This window comes from Elephantulus edwardii, unplaced genomic scaffold, assembly GCF_000299155.1.
Source record: "Elephantulus edwardii isolate Elephantulus edwardi_28Jun2011 unplaced genomic scaffold, EleEdw1.0 scaffold00189, whole genome shotgun sequence".
Classification (NCBI taxonomy): domain Eukaryota; kingdom Metazoa; phylum Chordata; class Mammalia; order Macroscelidea; family Macroscelididae; genus Elephantulus; species Elephantulus edwardii.
The window spans coordinates 1,227,036-1,243,119 of NW_006399939.1; the positions used below are offsets into that span (position 1 = coordinate 1,227,036).

At 52.3% G+C, this 16,084-nt stretch overlaps 2 protein-coding genes across 4 annotated transcripts in view; both read left to right on the plus strand.

Moving 5' to 3' along the window:
* The window catches only part of PACSIN3 (protein kinase C and casein kinase substrate in neurons 3), a 12,494-nt gene extending 7,638 nt beyond the window's left edge, over window positions 1-4,856 (plus strand). Inside the window, exons 2-8 of one of the 2 annotated variants that reach the window (XM_006896705.1) lie at window positions 437-672; window positions 776-931; window positions 2,694-2,869; window positions 2,995-3,115; window positions 3,270-3,406; window positions 4,283-4,404; window positions 4,741-4,856. In XM_006896705.1, coding sequence (XP_006896767.1) covers window positions 437-672; window positions 776-931; window positions 2,694-2,869; window positions 2,995-3,115; window positions 3,270-3,406; window positions 4,283-4,404; window positions 4,741-4,856 — 1,064 coding nt within the window. The remainder of the gene's footprint in view (window positions 1-436; window positions 673-775; window positions 932-2,693; window positions 2,870-2,994; window positions 3,116-3,269; window positions 3,407-4,282; window positions 4,405-4,740) is intronic. The other variant, XM_006896706.1, reaches the window with a different exon arrangement.
* A 1,106-nt stretch (window positions 4,857-5,962) lies between these two features.
* ARFGAP2 (ADP-ribosylation factor GTPase activating protein 2) lies at window positions 5,963-15,763 on the plus strand. Of its 2 annotated transcripts, XM_006896707.1 has the most exons (16): window positions 5,963-6,043; window positions 6,227-6,345; window positions 6,836-6,908; window positions 7,406-7,537; window positions 7,616-7,696; window positions 9,005-9,086; window positions 9,342-9,398; window positions 10,418-10,470; window positions 10,886-11,022; window positions 11,142-11,273; window positions 13,086-13,214; window positions 13,294-13,428; window positions 14,589-14,715; window positions 14,855-14,948; window positions 15,053-15,171; window positions 15,642-15,662. In XM_006896707.1, exons 1-16 carry the CDS (start codon window positions 5,972-5,974, stop codon window positions 15,660-15,662), a joined length of 1,563 nt encoding a protein of 520 aa, XP_006896769.1. In that variant the 5' UTR covers window positions 5,963-5,971. The 2 variants fall into 2 exon arrangements, with proteins under 2 accessions (XP_006896769.1, XP_006896770.1); XM_006896708.1 differs by lacking the exon at window positions 7,616-7,696 and having other exon boundaries at window positions 5,972-6,043; window positions 15,642-15,763.
* Window positions 15,764-16,084: the final 321 nt, after the last annotated feature.

Consider the following 16,084-nt stretch of genomic DNA (forward strand, 5'->3'; position numbering starts at 1 on the left):
GACTGAGGGATTTGAAGCCCTACTGGGAAGGTCAGCGCTGTTTCCCCCTGTAGCTGTGTGTGGTCCAATAGCAACCGATTCATAGCTGACCTTCTAGTGGGTTTTTATCTCTCTCTTGCAGAGCAGCTGAATGATTCAAACTGCCTGCCTTTGAGTTGGCATCACAACTACTTACCCACTAGACCACCGGGGCTCCCTTGCCCTTGTAGGGCGTCAGGCAAATAAATATCACTTCTCAGGTATTTGTTAAGTGTTACCGTGACAGCCAGCTCCAGCTGGTGGCTATAGCCAGCATTCTGAGAGACACAGAGGCAAGTATTCAGTCAGTAGCAGCTCACGTCGTTGCTGCTCATCTCTGAGCCCAGAGCAGCACCCAGTGAGGAGGGTGGGCACCTTCAGGGTGATGCCCTGGCCCAAGCCGCGTCCCTCTCTGCAGGCCCCCAGTATGGAACTCTGGAGAAGGCCTGGCATGCATTCTTCACGGCGGCCGAGCGTCTGAGCGAGCTGCACCTGGAGGTGCGGGAGAAGCTGCAGGGGCCCGACAGTGACCGGGTGCGCACCTGGCAGCGGGGGGCCTACCACCGGCCTGTGCTGGGGGGCTTCCGTGAGAGCCGCACCGCCGAGGACAGCTTCCGCAAGGCCCAGAAGCCCTGGCTCAAGCGGCTGAAGGAGGTGAGGCCGGGAGGTGTGGGCATCAGAGGGCACCCCTTCCTGGTCTGCATGAGGCCCAGAGGGGCCTGGGAGGCCAGGCTTGAGTTGGCCCCATGCTCGCCAGGTTGAGGCTTCCAAGAAGAGCTACCACGCGGCCCGGAAGGACGAGAAGACCGCCCAGACCCGAGAGAACCACTCGAAGGCCGACAGCGCAGTCTCGCAGGAGCAGCTTCGGAAGCTGCAGGAGCGTGTGGAGCGCTGTGCCAAGGAGGCTGAGAAGGTACCGTGGGCCCCTCTGGCGCCCGCCTTCCCCACCGATGGCTAGCGCACCTTCCTTTTTGTGTAACCATTGTTGGGTGCACATTCAAGTAGAACTACTCAGAGTTTTCTAGGCCCTGATCTTTGTGGAAACAAACTATCAGGTCTTTCTGGGTGAGTTTGAACCACCAAACTTTCTCTTAGGACCCTAGCACTTAATCTCAGCCCAAGCAGAACTCCTTTAACTTATTTCAAAATTTAATTTTATTGCTGTTCTTGTGGATACACATGGCAGAAGCTGTCCCACATCAGCACTATCTCCATGGACGCTCAGTGCCTACTTCAGTAGCGCAGCCATTCTCAGCCTTCTTCCCTGGGTTATTCCTCTCCTGTTTACAGGCTCGCTGCTCCCTCAGGCCCTTACCTGATTACTCTTGTCCATCGATCCCATCTAGACAGTTCTTAAAAAGCATAAAGCTCAAAGTAGACATTTTCTGTTTTTAAAAGATTATGGTAGGTATGTCTAAGTGTGCTCTATTGTACATAGGGTTTTTGAAGGCCTGTAATTTCAGAAGTTGATGGTCAATCCTTCTTCCTAGTCTGTCTCAATTTTTAAATAGATATAATAGTATCTGACAGACAAGCATTCTACAGAAAAGAGCAGATGAAAGACATTTACCAGCTAGAAGAAGACCAATATTCAATGTTGCTGACCACCCCACTACTTTGGGCATTACTTTGGGCATGTTGCAAGGAGGGACTGGTCCTGGGAGAGGGACATCATGTTTGGGAGAGTGGAGGGACGGCACAGGAGAGGAAGACCCTCGATGAGATGGATCGATTCTGTGAGTGGAGTGGTGGGAATGAATGTATTTTAGATGGCTAGGTTGGCACAGGATAGAACGGCATTTTGGGCTCTTGTACATAGGGTCACTGTGAGTCGCAAGCGACACAGTTGCTAGTTCCATATTCTTAACCTGCACAGTTCGTTGACATTATCATGTTTATCTTGTTGTTCAACCATCACTACTCTTATTTCCAGAATTTTCCAGCATCTCAGTTGCTTGTTTCCTAAGCAATTTCCTCCTTTCTCCTGCCCTCGTTCCTGCCCCTGATAAGCATGAATAAACTTAGGTGTCTGTCCACTTATCTCGATATTTCACATAAGCTCAATCAGCATTCTTCGTACTTTACAATTCACCTGCCACCCTCTCTCCTCTATCCTTTACAGGAAGAACTGGGGAAATCCGGGGGGAGTCCTGGGGGAAAGGTGATAGGACTTGTTGTTAGGTGCTGTCGAGTCAGCTCCAACTCATAGTGACCCACAGAGAGGGACAGTGGGATTTTAGATGCTGGCCTGATTTTAGCAAGTGAAGACCCCTTCCAGCCCCTCTGCTTTTGTAGTGTCCCACTTGGCATGAGTTCTTCCATCGCCAGCTCTGCCCAGAGTGCCCCTTCCTCCAATTCTGCATATCCAGATCTGCCCCCTTGATGGGGTGCTGCTCAGCTTCCACCTCTTCCAGGAAGCCTTTCTTGATTTCTCCCACACTTCCCCTTAGGGTGACCTGGTCTTATTCTCATCAGACTCTTAGAGATGCTCTGATTGAATGTCAGATCCTTCACTAGGCGACAAGGGTTCTTGAAGGCAAGAGTCTTCGGACTACCTGCTTCTGGTGCCAGCCTAGTAGATGCTGGTGGAGTGCTGAAGGCAGGCTCAGGATATGCTTAGTGGTGTCCTGGGTGGGACATCACATCCTCACCAAGCCACCTTCCCTCTCACACAGATGAAAACCCAGTATGAGCAGACACTGGCCGAATTGCACCGCTACACCCCACGCTACATGGAGGACATGGAGCAGGCTTTTGAGGCCTGCCAGGCTGCCGAGCGTCAGCGGCTGGTCTTCTTCAAGGACGTTCTGCTCACGCTACACCAGCACCTGGACCTCTCTAGCAGTGAGAGGTGTGGCCTATGGGGCGAATGTGGAGATTGGGGGTAGTTCTGGGTCTCCTTTGTCTCCCCTGAGTAATGGGATTTGGGGATGCTGGGACCTCTGGCTGCGCTGAGGGCTTTGCTTGTGATCACAGGTTCCAAGAGCTTTATCGCAACCTGCGCCAGGGCCTTGAGGCGGCCAGCGATGAAGAGGACCTGCGCTGGTGGCGTAGCACCCATGGGCCGGGCATGGCCATGAACTGGCCGCAGTTTGAGGCATGTGTTCCAGGTTGGGGCTGGGGGGGCTGCCACCAGGCTTGGCACAGGCCAGGGCTCAGGCTGACATGGATTTCTCCTGGGCTTTGGGTGACCTGTCTGTCTGCCACTTATGCTCTGCAGGCCAGCTTGACCCTAAGCACTGTCTCCACAGGAGTGGTCCCTGGACACACAGAGGATGATCACCCGGAAGGAGAAAGGGGGCCGGAGCCCTGATGAGGTTACCCTGACCAGCATCATGCCCACAAGAGATGGCGCTGCACCCCCACCCCAGTCCCCAGGGTCCCCAGGGTGAGAGCCAGGAGCCCAGCTGTGGGAATGAGACAGCTTTGCCCCCTGCCCTGCCCTCCTTGCCTCTGTTTCCTTCACCTCATTCCCTTTATGCTACAAACAAAAAACCCAAACCCAGCTGACTCACAGATACCCTTAGGCTGGAGTAGAACTGCCCCAGAGGGCTTTCAAGACCATAAATCTTAACAGAAACAGATCTTCCTTCAAAGCAGGTACACTCAAACCATAAACCTTTTGGTTCATTCTTGCCAGAGAGAGGTTAAAAATTGCTGCCAGGAACCTTAAGGGTTAGTTGTAGTTGTTGGGGTGCCACTGAGTAGATTCCACCTCACGGTGACCCCATGTGACATAGGAGAACTTTGTCCCATGGAGTTTTCCAGGCCCTTATTCTCACAGGAGCAGTTTGCCAAGTCTCTTGTAGGGTAGCTAGGTGGATATAAATGGCCAAACTTTCAGTTAGCAACCTCCCTGCTTTAACTATTGTGCCATCAGAGCTCTAGGGCCTGCTTACCTGTAAAACTAGTTCTCATAGTGGTCTTGGTTTGCCAGGTGTTTCCCACTTTCTTTTTCACACCAGCTCAATGTGGCAGGAATTCCTCTTTACTCACTGGACTAGACTCTCACAGGTCTTCCTAACCCTGTGGTTCCCAGAATTCTCAGAGGGGACATCATTAGCCCCAGTTGTTGTTGTTATGTGCCATCAAGTGGCCTGTGACCCATAATACACAGCAGCTCTGAACCCTGCCCTGTCCTGAGCCAGTTTCGCTAATTCTGACACACCAACTCCCACTGCCCCAGTCACTGTATCAATCCACAATTCAGGCCCCTGGCCTTCCTGCCTCTTGAGCATGGCTCTCTTCTGTCTCTTTTCTGCAGCAGTAGGCAGGATGAGGACTGGTCAGATGAAGAGAGTTCCCGGAAGACCACCACTGGAGTACGAGTGAGGGCACTCTACGATTACGCCGGCCAGGAAGCTGATGAGCTGAGCTTCCGAGCAGGTGACTTGGGACCCCCTTTCTGTTGCTATCCAGGTATAAATTCCCCTCAAGCACTGGTCTGGATGAGAGAAGCCAGATTCTCTCTTCTTGAGGCTCAATGCTCTGACTCAATGCTCTGACTGTTCCGAGTCCAGTGTCCAGAAGTCAGAGTGTCCTTGCTGAGTCCCCACCTGCCTCACCAAGCCATTCACTGGGGCCTGGTGGCTGACTTTGGCCAGGCCATGCCTCTTCTAGCTGGGTTTTCACACTGCCCACTCTTGCTCAATGCATGACCCAGTTGCAGGAAGGAAGGCTGGGTCAGGGCACTTGGCAGTGACCAGTCCCTTTCCCCCCCAGGGGAAGAGCTACTGAAGATGAGCGAGGAGGATGAGCAAGGCTGGTGCCAGGGCCAGCTGCAGAGTGGCCGCATCGGCTTGTACCCTGCCAACTACGTGGAGTGTGTGGGGGCTTGACCTGCCTTGACAGCCCTCCTGCAACATGTCTCCATCCTGGGTCAGAGCCCAGCTTCTCCTGGACAGCCTGACCTGAGGATCCTAGACCATGGTGCCCTTGCTGCCCCTCTGTGTCCAGAAGCAGAAGAATCCAGGGACCCAGGGAGGGGAGGGGCTTATGTCTGGGAAGAGACTGGTAGGGAATGGCCAGCTGAGTCTCTACTGAGGGCAAGATAGGGCACCCAGGAGGTGACAGAGGACTCAGGGGTGTCTGGGCTTCTTTGATGAGCTGTGGGCCCAGCTCCTAGCCTCTGTGATTTGGGATTCTTGGGGTGGGGTTGGGGTGAGTGTAGTTTCGGGCTAGCAACACCTTTTGTTGTGGCTTGTTGTAGTGTGTATTAAACTTGAAAGAGGAAAAACTACTATTGGTCTGGTGTTACTTTTTTTTGGACACTCCGTCCACCCTTGCCTGGCCTTCGGAGGGCATCTGGAGCAAGGCATGGAGAGAGATCCGCGGGATGACAGTACATTACAGGATCGTCATGGTGTGCCGGGTAGTATATGTTTCTGGGATTTCGAGGAACTTGACCTACAGCCATATAGCTCCAAGCTGGCACTTGGGACCTAAGTTTTGTGCTGGGCAGGCGCCAGGTCAGTAAGTCTCTTCAGGCTCATCGGAGAGGTTCAAGTTCACTGCCATCTTCTAGTTCCTAGTTGGAGCCACTCTTCAGGGGGTTTTGGAGTGTGACATTCATTAACGCTCCTCGGTGCATCCTCAGTGACCAGCGCTCCGCCCCTTGTAGCTCCGCCCCCGGGGACGTGGCCCCACCTCCTAGGCGGGCCGAGACGTCAGGCGAGCGATCCCGAGGTGGTTTGGGCCAGCCTGCCACCCGTCCCGGCTTCTGATTGGCTCCGGCTCGGCGCGGCGTTGATTCTAGGACCATTGTGGAGGCGGCGTTGCTGACGTCGCTGTTGCTGTTCTGCCGGCCGCTCATTGGTCCAGCGCGGGCCCAGGCCGTACCACCCCTCGGTTGAGAAGGGCAGGGCCGAGGCCCACCCGGTTAGCCCGCCTTCCCAGCCAAGATTGGTCCGTGACGGGACCCGTCGGTCGCGGTTGTGCCTGGGAAGGAGAGAAAATGGCGGCGGAGCCGAGCAAGACCGAAATCCAGACTCTTTTTAAGAGGCTTCGCGCGATTCCAACCAACAAGGTGCTGGGGCGGGAGGCGTGCGGGGCCTGGTTCTGGCCGAGAGAGACCCTCCTGGTTTCCCTGGGGCCTCCAGTTTGAATCCAGAGAAGGGGAAAGGTGGTGGGGGGGCTGTTTTCCAGGGATGCCAGCGACCGGCGTCGACTCTGGGCCCCTGATCGTTTGCTCATCGCCTCCTCTACCCAGGCCTGCTTCGACTGCGGCGCCAAGAACCCGAGTTGGGCCAGCATCACGTATGGTGTCTTCTTATGCATCGATTGCTCCGGGGTTCACCGCTCACTGGGCGTTCATCTCAGCTTCATCAGGTGAGCGTCCCGCTGGCTGCAGTGTTTTCTAACATCTGGTCATCCGAGGCGGTGGTCACTGGGAGGACCGCCCGGAATTCGGGGTTCGGCCACCCCCGGAGGGCTCTTTGTGCCTCGGTCGGAATTCCTTGGAGGTCAGGTTCGAAACTTGTTAGCGTTGGCATGAGGGGAAGGGAGATGTTAGCTGCTTTGACCTTGTTGTCACTGGTGCGTTGGCAGAATGTGTCAGAAGTGAGATTGTGACCATACTTAAGAGAAAAGCCTAATTCCAAGATTGGGAATTCGACCCCTTTCGGATCTGGAGACATAATTAGTACCTTTTAAAAAAAAAAAATGAGCGGAGCTGGGTGGACTGGGAAGAATGGAGGAAATGGGGGTGGTGGTTGAGTAATGTTTCCTGGCTGCCCAAGGCCAAATGATAGGTGTGGGTCTGCCAGGGACGCTTCCCCCTGGTGTCTGCTGATGGGTGACACGCAGCCCTTGCTTGCAGGTCCACAGAGTTGGATTCCAACTGGAACTGGTTCCAGCTAAGGTGTATGCAGGTCGGCGGGAATGCCAATGCGGTAAAGCTGCTTCTACAGCTCCCCCTCTGTTACCTTCTGCCTGGGTACTGTGTGGTGACTTCCTAGGAGGGTCTCCCTTTCCCTGTTCAGGGGGGATCTTGGTCTGTAACAACACTGGACATTATACTCTTAAATGTGGGAGTTTGTCACAGGTCTCTTCAAAGGGACTTCAGGCTTCAAGCAAACTGGACAGGTGGTCTCAGGGAAAGACCAAGGGAGCTGGGGCTATGGCTTTGTGCACACAGCATGGGTAGTGTGGGTTTACATGCTGTCCTCAGGCCCAAGGACTGGGCTCCAGTTAGTTATAACAGGACAAGAATCTGTGCCTTTTTTTAGTAACTTTTTGTGGAACTTTATCACTTTGTAAAACTTCAGGTGTCAATCCTGTTTAAGTAATAACTGTTACAAAGTGGTGTTTTCTACAGCTAGTCCATTTCTTTTTTTCTGGTGAGAAGAAGCAATCACCTGTAGCATTCTCTTCCCTCTTCACTCCTCAGACGGCTTTCTTCCGCCAGCATGGATGCACAGTCAACGATGCCAACACCAAGTATAACAGCCGAGCCGCCCAGATGTACCGGGAGAAGATCCGGCAGATGGGCAGTGCCGCCCTGGCCAGGCATGGCACTGATGTAAGTGCTGCTTCTAGAAGTGGGGCGGGAGTGGGAGCGTTCAGAGCCTTGTCTTCAGGGGTGCCTTTTCCCTTCTAGCTTTGGATAGACAATATGAACAGTGCGCCCAGTCATTCTCCAGAGAAGGAGGACTCGGATTTCTTCACGGAACACACTCAGGTGAGTGCCTGAAAGGCATACTTGCCTGACAAGTAGTTCACTTAGTCCAGGCCATGGTCTGTGTCGATCCTGGGCCCGGCGTCCATTCCTTGGTGCAGTGCTGTGGAGAGGGGATGTCTGGACCTCCTGAGTTGGTCACTGGGGCCTGCTGGGTGGACTAGGTGTTCCCACGTCCCATGAATCAGGGTACAAAGGATGCTTTCTTAGAATGGACTCTTGTGAACTGGAGATCAGGAAGGAGGAGACAGCTTCTTGAGGGACTAGTGTTCTCTAAGTTTCCAAACTGCTTTCCTGGGATTCTCTCCCTCTGAGGCAGGAACTGGGAGAAGGAAAAGGTTCCCCTCCTGTAACCCATTCCTGTGAATCCTGTTTCTACTCAGCGACACTGGGCACTGAAGTGTTCCTTTCTATCCCTGCTCCCTTACTTAGCGAATTTGTGGTGTTGGCCAATCACTTACTTTCTCTGAGATAAAGGTGTATTCACTTCACAGGGTTTGTTGTGATAAGTAAATATGTTTATATATGTAAAGACCTTCAACTTGTGCCTGCCCCAAGGAAAGGATTTAGTAATTGTCATCTAGTTGATTCCACATCATAGGGACTATCCCCCACTTTTCTTCTTCAGCCAGCAGCTTGATACTTCATGCGTTATGCTATGTCACCATGGTTCCTTTCCTAATAATTATTACTGGAACAGCAGTAAACATGCAATTGAGTTTAGCCCAGCTCAGAGTGACCCCTCCATTGAGCTGACAAGGCTGTAAAGCTTTATGGGAGTAGATGGTCCATCTTTTTCTTGCAAAGCGGCTGGTGGATGGGAATGGCTGACCTTTGAGATAGTAGCCTGATACGTTAAGTACTCTGCCTCCATAATTTTTGTTGTTGGTGTGCCCTGTTGAGTTGGAATGGACTCGTAGCTGACTCTCCTGCAAGTTTTCATATTAGTATATTGCACAGGAGGAGAGAGCTCATCTCTTCCACAGAACAGCTGGTGGACTCAAACCAAGTGCCTTTGAGTTGGTACTGCGGTTCCTTACCATTAAACCATCAGAGCTCCCCCGATCATTTTTAGAGGTTATTAAACTAGAGAATGGACTTGGTCCCAGTAAATAGTGGAGGGGTAGGGTGGGCTGCTCTCCTTTCTCGGTGGTGTACTGCAGTCGTGGTTCTACTTGCCGACATCTAAATCCCTTTTTCTCATAAGCTTGGAGCAGGGCCTTGCCCCTACAGGTACCTCGAGATAGGTTCCTGATGCCCCTTGGCAGCAAGAGTGGCTTGTTGAGGGGTCTGTGCTCTGGCCTCTTTCAGCCCCCAGCCTGGGATGCACAAGCCTCTGAGCCCTCAGAGCCCCAGCAGCCAGTCCCGCCTGCAGAGAGCAGTAGCCTAGCAGGTGAGTTTGGCCCAGATGCCAACCAAATTTTTCTGGTCCTGGGAGAGAAAAGGGCACTTGAACAAAGGAATAGGATTGGGCCTTTCTTGCTCTTTGGGTGCTCTGGGATTCCTTCTAGTCTCTTGGAGGAAGCGATGGGCATTCATTTTCCTTCTGGTGGCCTCAGTGCTCCTACTGTTGTCCTATTGCTTCCCTTAGGGGGAGGTCACAGGAATCATTGAGCCTTACATCTAACTGCCACCATTGTACCCACAGCCCCAGAACTCGGCCCCAACACAGACCTGCTGGCCACCTCACCCAAAGCCTCTCTGGGTCAGTATGCTAACTCATGGGCATAGGGTTGGCTGGGCGAGGGTGGGCCTTGGTGGGTTTAGATCTGCGTCTGCTTGGTCACTGGACCAAGGCGATGAGCAACTGAGCGTTTGACTTCTGTGGAGGGATGACAGTATGAAATATTGGCTATACAAGTACCTGAGAACCAGGCCCTTGGGGTGGTGAACTTAGTGTGTGGCGTGGAATATCTGGGCTCTGCTAGAGGATGGGGTCTGGCCAAAGTGTGAGAAAGCCAGCTTGGACTGGACGCCCAGCCTTGGGGTTAGCCATTGCTTGCTTTTGGTGAAGTGGTATATAACTCTGAGCTGCTGCAGGCTAGGGGTGGCGATGGCCTTTCAGCCATTTCCTGCCTGTCATTTACTTTACGCTTTCCTTGGTGTCATTCAGTCTTGGTTCAGGGTGAACAGCCCATTCACTGACTTAGTTTGTTCTTGTTCTCCTGACACTTGGGGTTGGGGCAGGAAGCCAGCAGCATGATTTGTTTTAGGCTGACCCCACGGGAAGTCTGGCATGAATTGGTCTGTAGAGGTTTGTGGGGTCACTTTGGCCTCTGGGCTTGAGAGTTATACGGAGGTGCTGGGATGGGCACCTTGCCAGCCACACGTTTGTCTCTCCTCCAGAATTCATGTTTCTGTCAGCTCAAGGGGCCCTTCCTGCCAGAGGTAACCAGCAGCCTCGGGGAGCTGGCCCCTTGTTCACCAGCTCCCTACTGTCGCTGGCTGAGGCTTGGTTTGGCATCTGCGCCCTCCGCCTAGCAGTCTTCCTGGTGCCTCAGGTCTAGGCTCCTTCTCAGTTGGGTGGACGTTAGGCAGCCTCCCCTGGCCTCTCCGTCATTGGCTCGTACTGGCCTGGGTGGAGCTGGTGGTGACAGCTTTGCCGTCCTCTGCCTGAACCTGTTCTTTCTCGAAGCTCTTGCTGTGAAGCTGCATGGTGTGGACTGAGTTGCTGGCTGCTGCCGTCTTTTCTTCTAGCTCATGCTCATCCTCTTTCTCACACAGAACCGAAGACCGCCATCATTGGCAAGAGGAAACCAGCAGCAGCTAAGAAAGGGGTAGGTGGGGAGAGGGAGTTTGCTCGTGTCGTTGGGCACTGGAGCACACTGCTCGCTTTCATCCTTTGATCCAGCCACTTTCTGGCCATGTGACTGTGGAGAAAGGCGAGAGGTCCTCTGTAAAAATGCTTCTCTCCAGGGAGCTCCTGGAAGGAGGCGGCGACATGCTGCACATCGAGTGCTTAACGGAGCACTTGGCAGTTAGGGTGAGCTGCCGTCTGCTGGCCGAGGGGCCACCTCGTGGTCCACAGGCTGCGCTCGTGCTCACTTCCCACTCTTCCCTCGTGGTCATGCTGACTGGGTTCCTGTTTCTTACCCCGAACTTAAGAAGGAACCCCTTGTGGGCGTGCTGGAGTGCTCGGGTGGGTGAAGTTGTCCTTGGCAAGGCCCCAGGTCATCTGATTCTGTCTCCCAGCTGGGCGCCAAGAAAGGCCTCGGGGCCCAGAAGGTGAGCAGCCAGAGCTTCAGTGAGATTGAGCGGCAGGCCCAGGTGGCGGAGAAGCTCCGGGAGCAGCAAGCAGCTGATGCCAAGAAGCAGGCTGAGGAGTCCATGTGAGTGTGTACCCCAGGGCCCTGGCTCCCTGCTCAGCAAGGAGCCTGGCGGGAGTGGGGTGCTGGGTGAGCAGGGAGGCCAAGATGGTGCCAACTCTGATGTGCTCATTTCCTCCAAGGGTTGCCTCCATGCGTCTTGCCTACCAGGAACTCCAGCTGGATCGTAAGAAGGAGGAGAAGAAGCTCCAGAATCTGGAAGGGAAGAAGCGAGAGCAGGCTGAGAGGCTGGGCATGGGTCTGGTTTCCCGAAGGTGAGGCTCCGCCAGGGATGCAGCAGAGAAAGGCCCTTGTTCTGGGAACCATCGCAGGTTCTTCCCAGCACTTTGGGATTCTAGGCTTCTCCTTTCTCGAAGGCTGAAGGAATCATTTTGCTTGTTGCTTTCAAGCACACAGTGCATATGGTAGATACGTGCTTAATAGGAGTCAAATGGATGATGTATAGGAACAGAAGCTATTGTGATAATATCCAAGGTCATAGGGCAGTGCTTTTCATTTTTCAGGGTGATACTTCTTTTGGGATGAGCTATAGGCATGTTGAGTGAGACCGTTTTATTTGTTGGAATCTGCCCAAGAGTCATCAGAGCTTTTAGCATTCATGGTGTCTGTCAGCTAAATGTCACTTGTGCTGTCTGGCACTGGCAACCCTTGAGGTTCCCCCACATCTCAGGTGCCTTCTGGTTGGGCAGTATTCTTGTGAGAACCACTGAGCTAGCGTTGCTGTGGTCTTCTTTAAAAACAAAAAGCGCTTGCAAACTAGCTCTCTGATGTATTTTGTTTGCAATGTGAGTTAAACACGAGAGACTTGAGGAATAACTCTGGAGTTTGGACAGCGCTGAGGCCTGCATTCCTGGCTGCAGTTAGCTGGTGCCAAGTGAGGCTTTCTGAGGGGACCTGGGCTTTACTGTTGATCTCAGTTACATAAACTGAAGAGGTCTATGAGGAGGATGCATTACTCGCTTTTTCCAGATGAGAAGTGAGAGACCAGTTTGCCTAAAACCCAGAAAGCTAGCAATTGGCAGAAATAGATTTTGAAAATAGACCTGTTACATGACGAATTTACTGGTTTTAGCTATTATGCTCTGCTCCCTGAGATGTGGCTGGCTACTTGCAGTCTTTCAGAACATGGGCCAATTGGATTTAAGCTGTTCCCTTCTAGTCTGTGTGCTATCAGTAAAACAAAATTTTAATCCAGAAATGGACTTAAATCTCCAGATTTTATCATATAGCAATTTAGTATATAAACAATTTTTCAGCTACTGGGGGGGGGAAATACGTATGTGTACATGCACACATACACTTTTCCCCCCATTATAACAGACTTTGTTATTTAAACTAAGCTAACTTACCCTATTTAAAGCCCTATGGCAGACTATTTACTGTTACGGTTTCTTACACTTAAAAATCTGTATAGCATCAAATGACTTTATTTACATCAAATTGATCAATCAGGTATCAAGCCTGGCCTTGCCCAATCTAAGGCCATTTGTCATTGCAAAGTTAGATATCAGAGCCAGGTTTTAGTGCATAAGGACAGTCTTGGTGTTTTGAAATGCTTTCATCTTAGAAAAAAAATGTGAATAGGGTAATTTTCCTTTGTTGCCACTAGACTAATTTCCTTGGTTTTGTTGTGTATTTCAGCTTTACACATATACACACACAAACACACACACATACTCTAACACACACACACACACATACTCACACACTCTTTCTCTCTCTCGATTAAAGGGTGTATGTACGGTTTTTGGTACAAGTCTCTGAGACTGATGACAGAGCATTATCCCTTGATGTATGTTAGTAGAATTTGAATAGGCACATAGCCATTTTCCAGGAGACCCTGCTTGGAGAAAGCAGAGCTGCTGTGTAAACAGTCCCTTTCCAGTTCAGCACCCTCTCCAGATGCCTCACTGTGTGCCCTGCTGGGTCCCTGCACTGGTGCCTGGCCCAGCCCTGTGCACAGGCAGGAGGGGAAGCGGGTTTATGTCAGTACTGGGCTTCTTTTCTTGTGCGCTGACCTCGGAGCTCCCTATTAGCCTCATGCCTGGTTTCTCCTTTGCCTGCAGCTCTGTCTCCCACTCCGTGCTGTCTGAGATGCAGGTGATTGAGCAGGAAACGCCAGTGAGTGCAAAATCCTCTCGCTCGCAGCTGGATTTATTTGAAGATGTTGGTACTTTTGCCTCTGGACCTCCCAAGTAAGGCTGTGATTTGGGAGTGGACTTTGCCTCCGTGCTCTTCATCAGCCTGCTCTCAGTCACAGTAATATCTTCCCAGGTACAAGGACAACCCTTTCTCCTTGGGGGACAGTTTTGGTTCCCGCTGGGACACAGACACTACCTGGGGAATGGACAGGGTGGAGGAGAAGGAGCCAGAAGTGACCATCTCAAGTATCCGGCCTGTTTCAGAAAGGTACTGTCCACTAGAATTTTCTTGATGGAAATGTTCTCTGTCTATGCTGGTCTGATATGGTAGCCATTAGGCATGTGGCTTTGGAGCCCGGGAAATATGACTCGTGTAATTGAGTTTTTACTTGTATTTGGTTTTGATATATTTTGGTAGCCACATGTGGTTAGGGTACGAAGCTTTGGTTTGAGCTGTGCTTCATGTCAGAGAACCTGCAGCCTCTTCTGACAGGTGGGGTCTGATTTCATGCATCACTCTTGACCTTTCAGGGTTGTGTCTTTGGTCTGTATCATATTTAGTAGTTTTTGTTTTTTAAAACAAAAAGTTTTTCATTAAAGCAATCTTTATTCCATACTAATCTGGCAGTTGGTAAATTTTCTGCAAATCATCCATTTATAAAATGGGGACCTAAAGTAACAACTTACAGGGTCACTGGGAGGATGACATGTTTTATAAAAACACCTGGCTTAGTGCCTGTGTATTCAGGGCTAGTGTCCAGGCTTGTTGCTGGTGTCTGCATATTAGTGTTAGATGTCCATAGTAGGATGTGTTTTAGAGTAAAAGAGGAGACGAGAGTGGGTATAATCTTGGACTTTCAAAGGCAGACTCAGACAGATGGTTGGTCACTCTTGTTGATGTGCACTGTCGAGTTGGAACTGACCCATAGCTGATCCTCTGGCAAGTTTTCGGAGGTATGGGAGAAGACTGCCCATCCTTTTCCTGTGGATTTGAACTGCCTTCTTTAGGGATTTTAGTGCAGCTTCTTAGCACTAGGCCACCAGAGCTCCTGTGGTCACTCTAGTGCCAGGTAAATGTTAACTGGTACGGGCAGTAGTGACATGACAACTTCCTGCACCATGATGTGAGCTAGAGTGACTTAGGACAGAAGCCCAGGCTCCTCCAGAGCACACCCCACTGAGCTTTGTACACTTGAGCTCCCTGGGCCTTGACCTCAGTGTGGAAGAGGAAGGAGGCACAGAGCAGCTCTTTGGCATCTGTTCATTCAGGGAGGGGGCCCTGCGCCAGGGAGCCACAGACAGTACCGCCATGGAAGTTCATCCCTGATTTTTTTTGGAAGATAAATAGAGGCCATTGGTGCTTGTCTTTGTACTGTGTCTCCTGATGGCAGTGGGAAGGGTTAGTGACCACCTACAACCACTCCTCAGAGTCACAAACCGGAGGGATGTGGAGAGCCGGAACACAGGCCCTGAGTCCAGTGAAGCACGCCAGAAATTTGCAGGAGCCAAAGCCATTTCATCTGACATGTTCTTTGGGCGGGAGATGGATTCTGAGGTGAGTGAATTGTAGTTAGAAGGGAGGGTTTCCTCCCTGTTGCAGCTCTGGGCATTAGCACAACATTGGTTTGGCCTGCAAGGGCCCTGCATCATTGGCCACAAGACCCCTCAAAGGCCTTGCCTTCTCTTCCCCGCAGTATGAAGCCAGGTCTCGGCTCCAGCAGCTCTCAGGCAGCAGTGCCATCAGCTCTTCAGACCTCTTTGGGGAGGTGGATGGAGCCCATGGAGCAGGTAAGGTTCACACAGCAGGTAACCATGGAGGCAGGTAGCAGAGCTGGCGGCCGGGAGGGCGTTCCCAGGGGCTCCGGCTCATTCCTTCCCTCCCCCTTTCACAGGTAGTGTATCTCTGGGGAATGTGCTTCCTACGGCTGACATCGCCCAGTTTAAACAGGGTGTCAAGTCTGTGGCTGGGAAGATGGCTGTTCTGGCCAACGGTGTGATGAATTCTTTGCAGGTGAGGCTGGGACTCCGCTCCCACACACTCACACACAGAGCTCCTGGGGAGCCACTCTTGTCCTTAAAAGAGAAATAGCATTTTCTTTTCTTGTATGGGCAGCTTCCTTTTTTTGAACTCTGTACCTGGGCTGCGGCCTCTCCTCGGAGATAACGCCATGTCCATACTAGCTCCCCATCCTGTCACCTCTGCTCTATCCTGTCACCTCTCTGCTCTTTCTCCCTCCCCAGTCCTGAGCTCTGTCAGGGCATCCCCCTTGGATTTGGGCCACGCTGTTTTCCCGAGTCACAGTAAAGCGTGGAGCTACCTCTGCTGCAGTGAGGCTGTCTGACCGCCCTCTGTCTCCCTGTGGCCGCTGCTGTGGCAGGAGCAGAGTCCGCTGCCGCAGAGCCTGTGGGTGGAGGGCATGTGCTTGCTGGAAGTGCTGCAGCTTAGACACTGACCTTGGGTTTTTTCTCTCCCCACTCCAGGATCGCTACGGTTCCTACTGATGGAAGCTCCGTGGCTCAGGCATATGGTGGTGACAGCAAGAACCCCGTGATTCCCAGGCCAGGGAAGCTTGCCTTGCGGAAGCTGGGAGGATTTGTTACTTTGTGTGTGTGGCGTGTGAGTGGGGTGGCCTCAGAGGATCTTGGGTCAGGGGAACGGTCAGTTCCAGCCTTGCCCCCTGCTGTGGATCGAGCCCCTTCTTCTCCCCCCACAGTCCCTCTCCTGTGTGCTGGGTTAGTGTTCTTTCAGTCCTGCCCCCAAAGCTGCTGCTCCCTTCCAGCCACTGGATTAGAGGAGAGTTCCCTCAGGAACGGCTTACTCGGGGTGCAGCCCTTCCCCGGGGGGCGGGAGGGGAGTGATAAGTATGATGTTTTTGCTGGCTCTAGGATCCTTCTGGGAAAGGGGAGGCTTGGCGAGTTGGGCC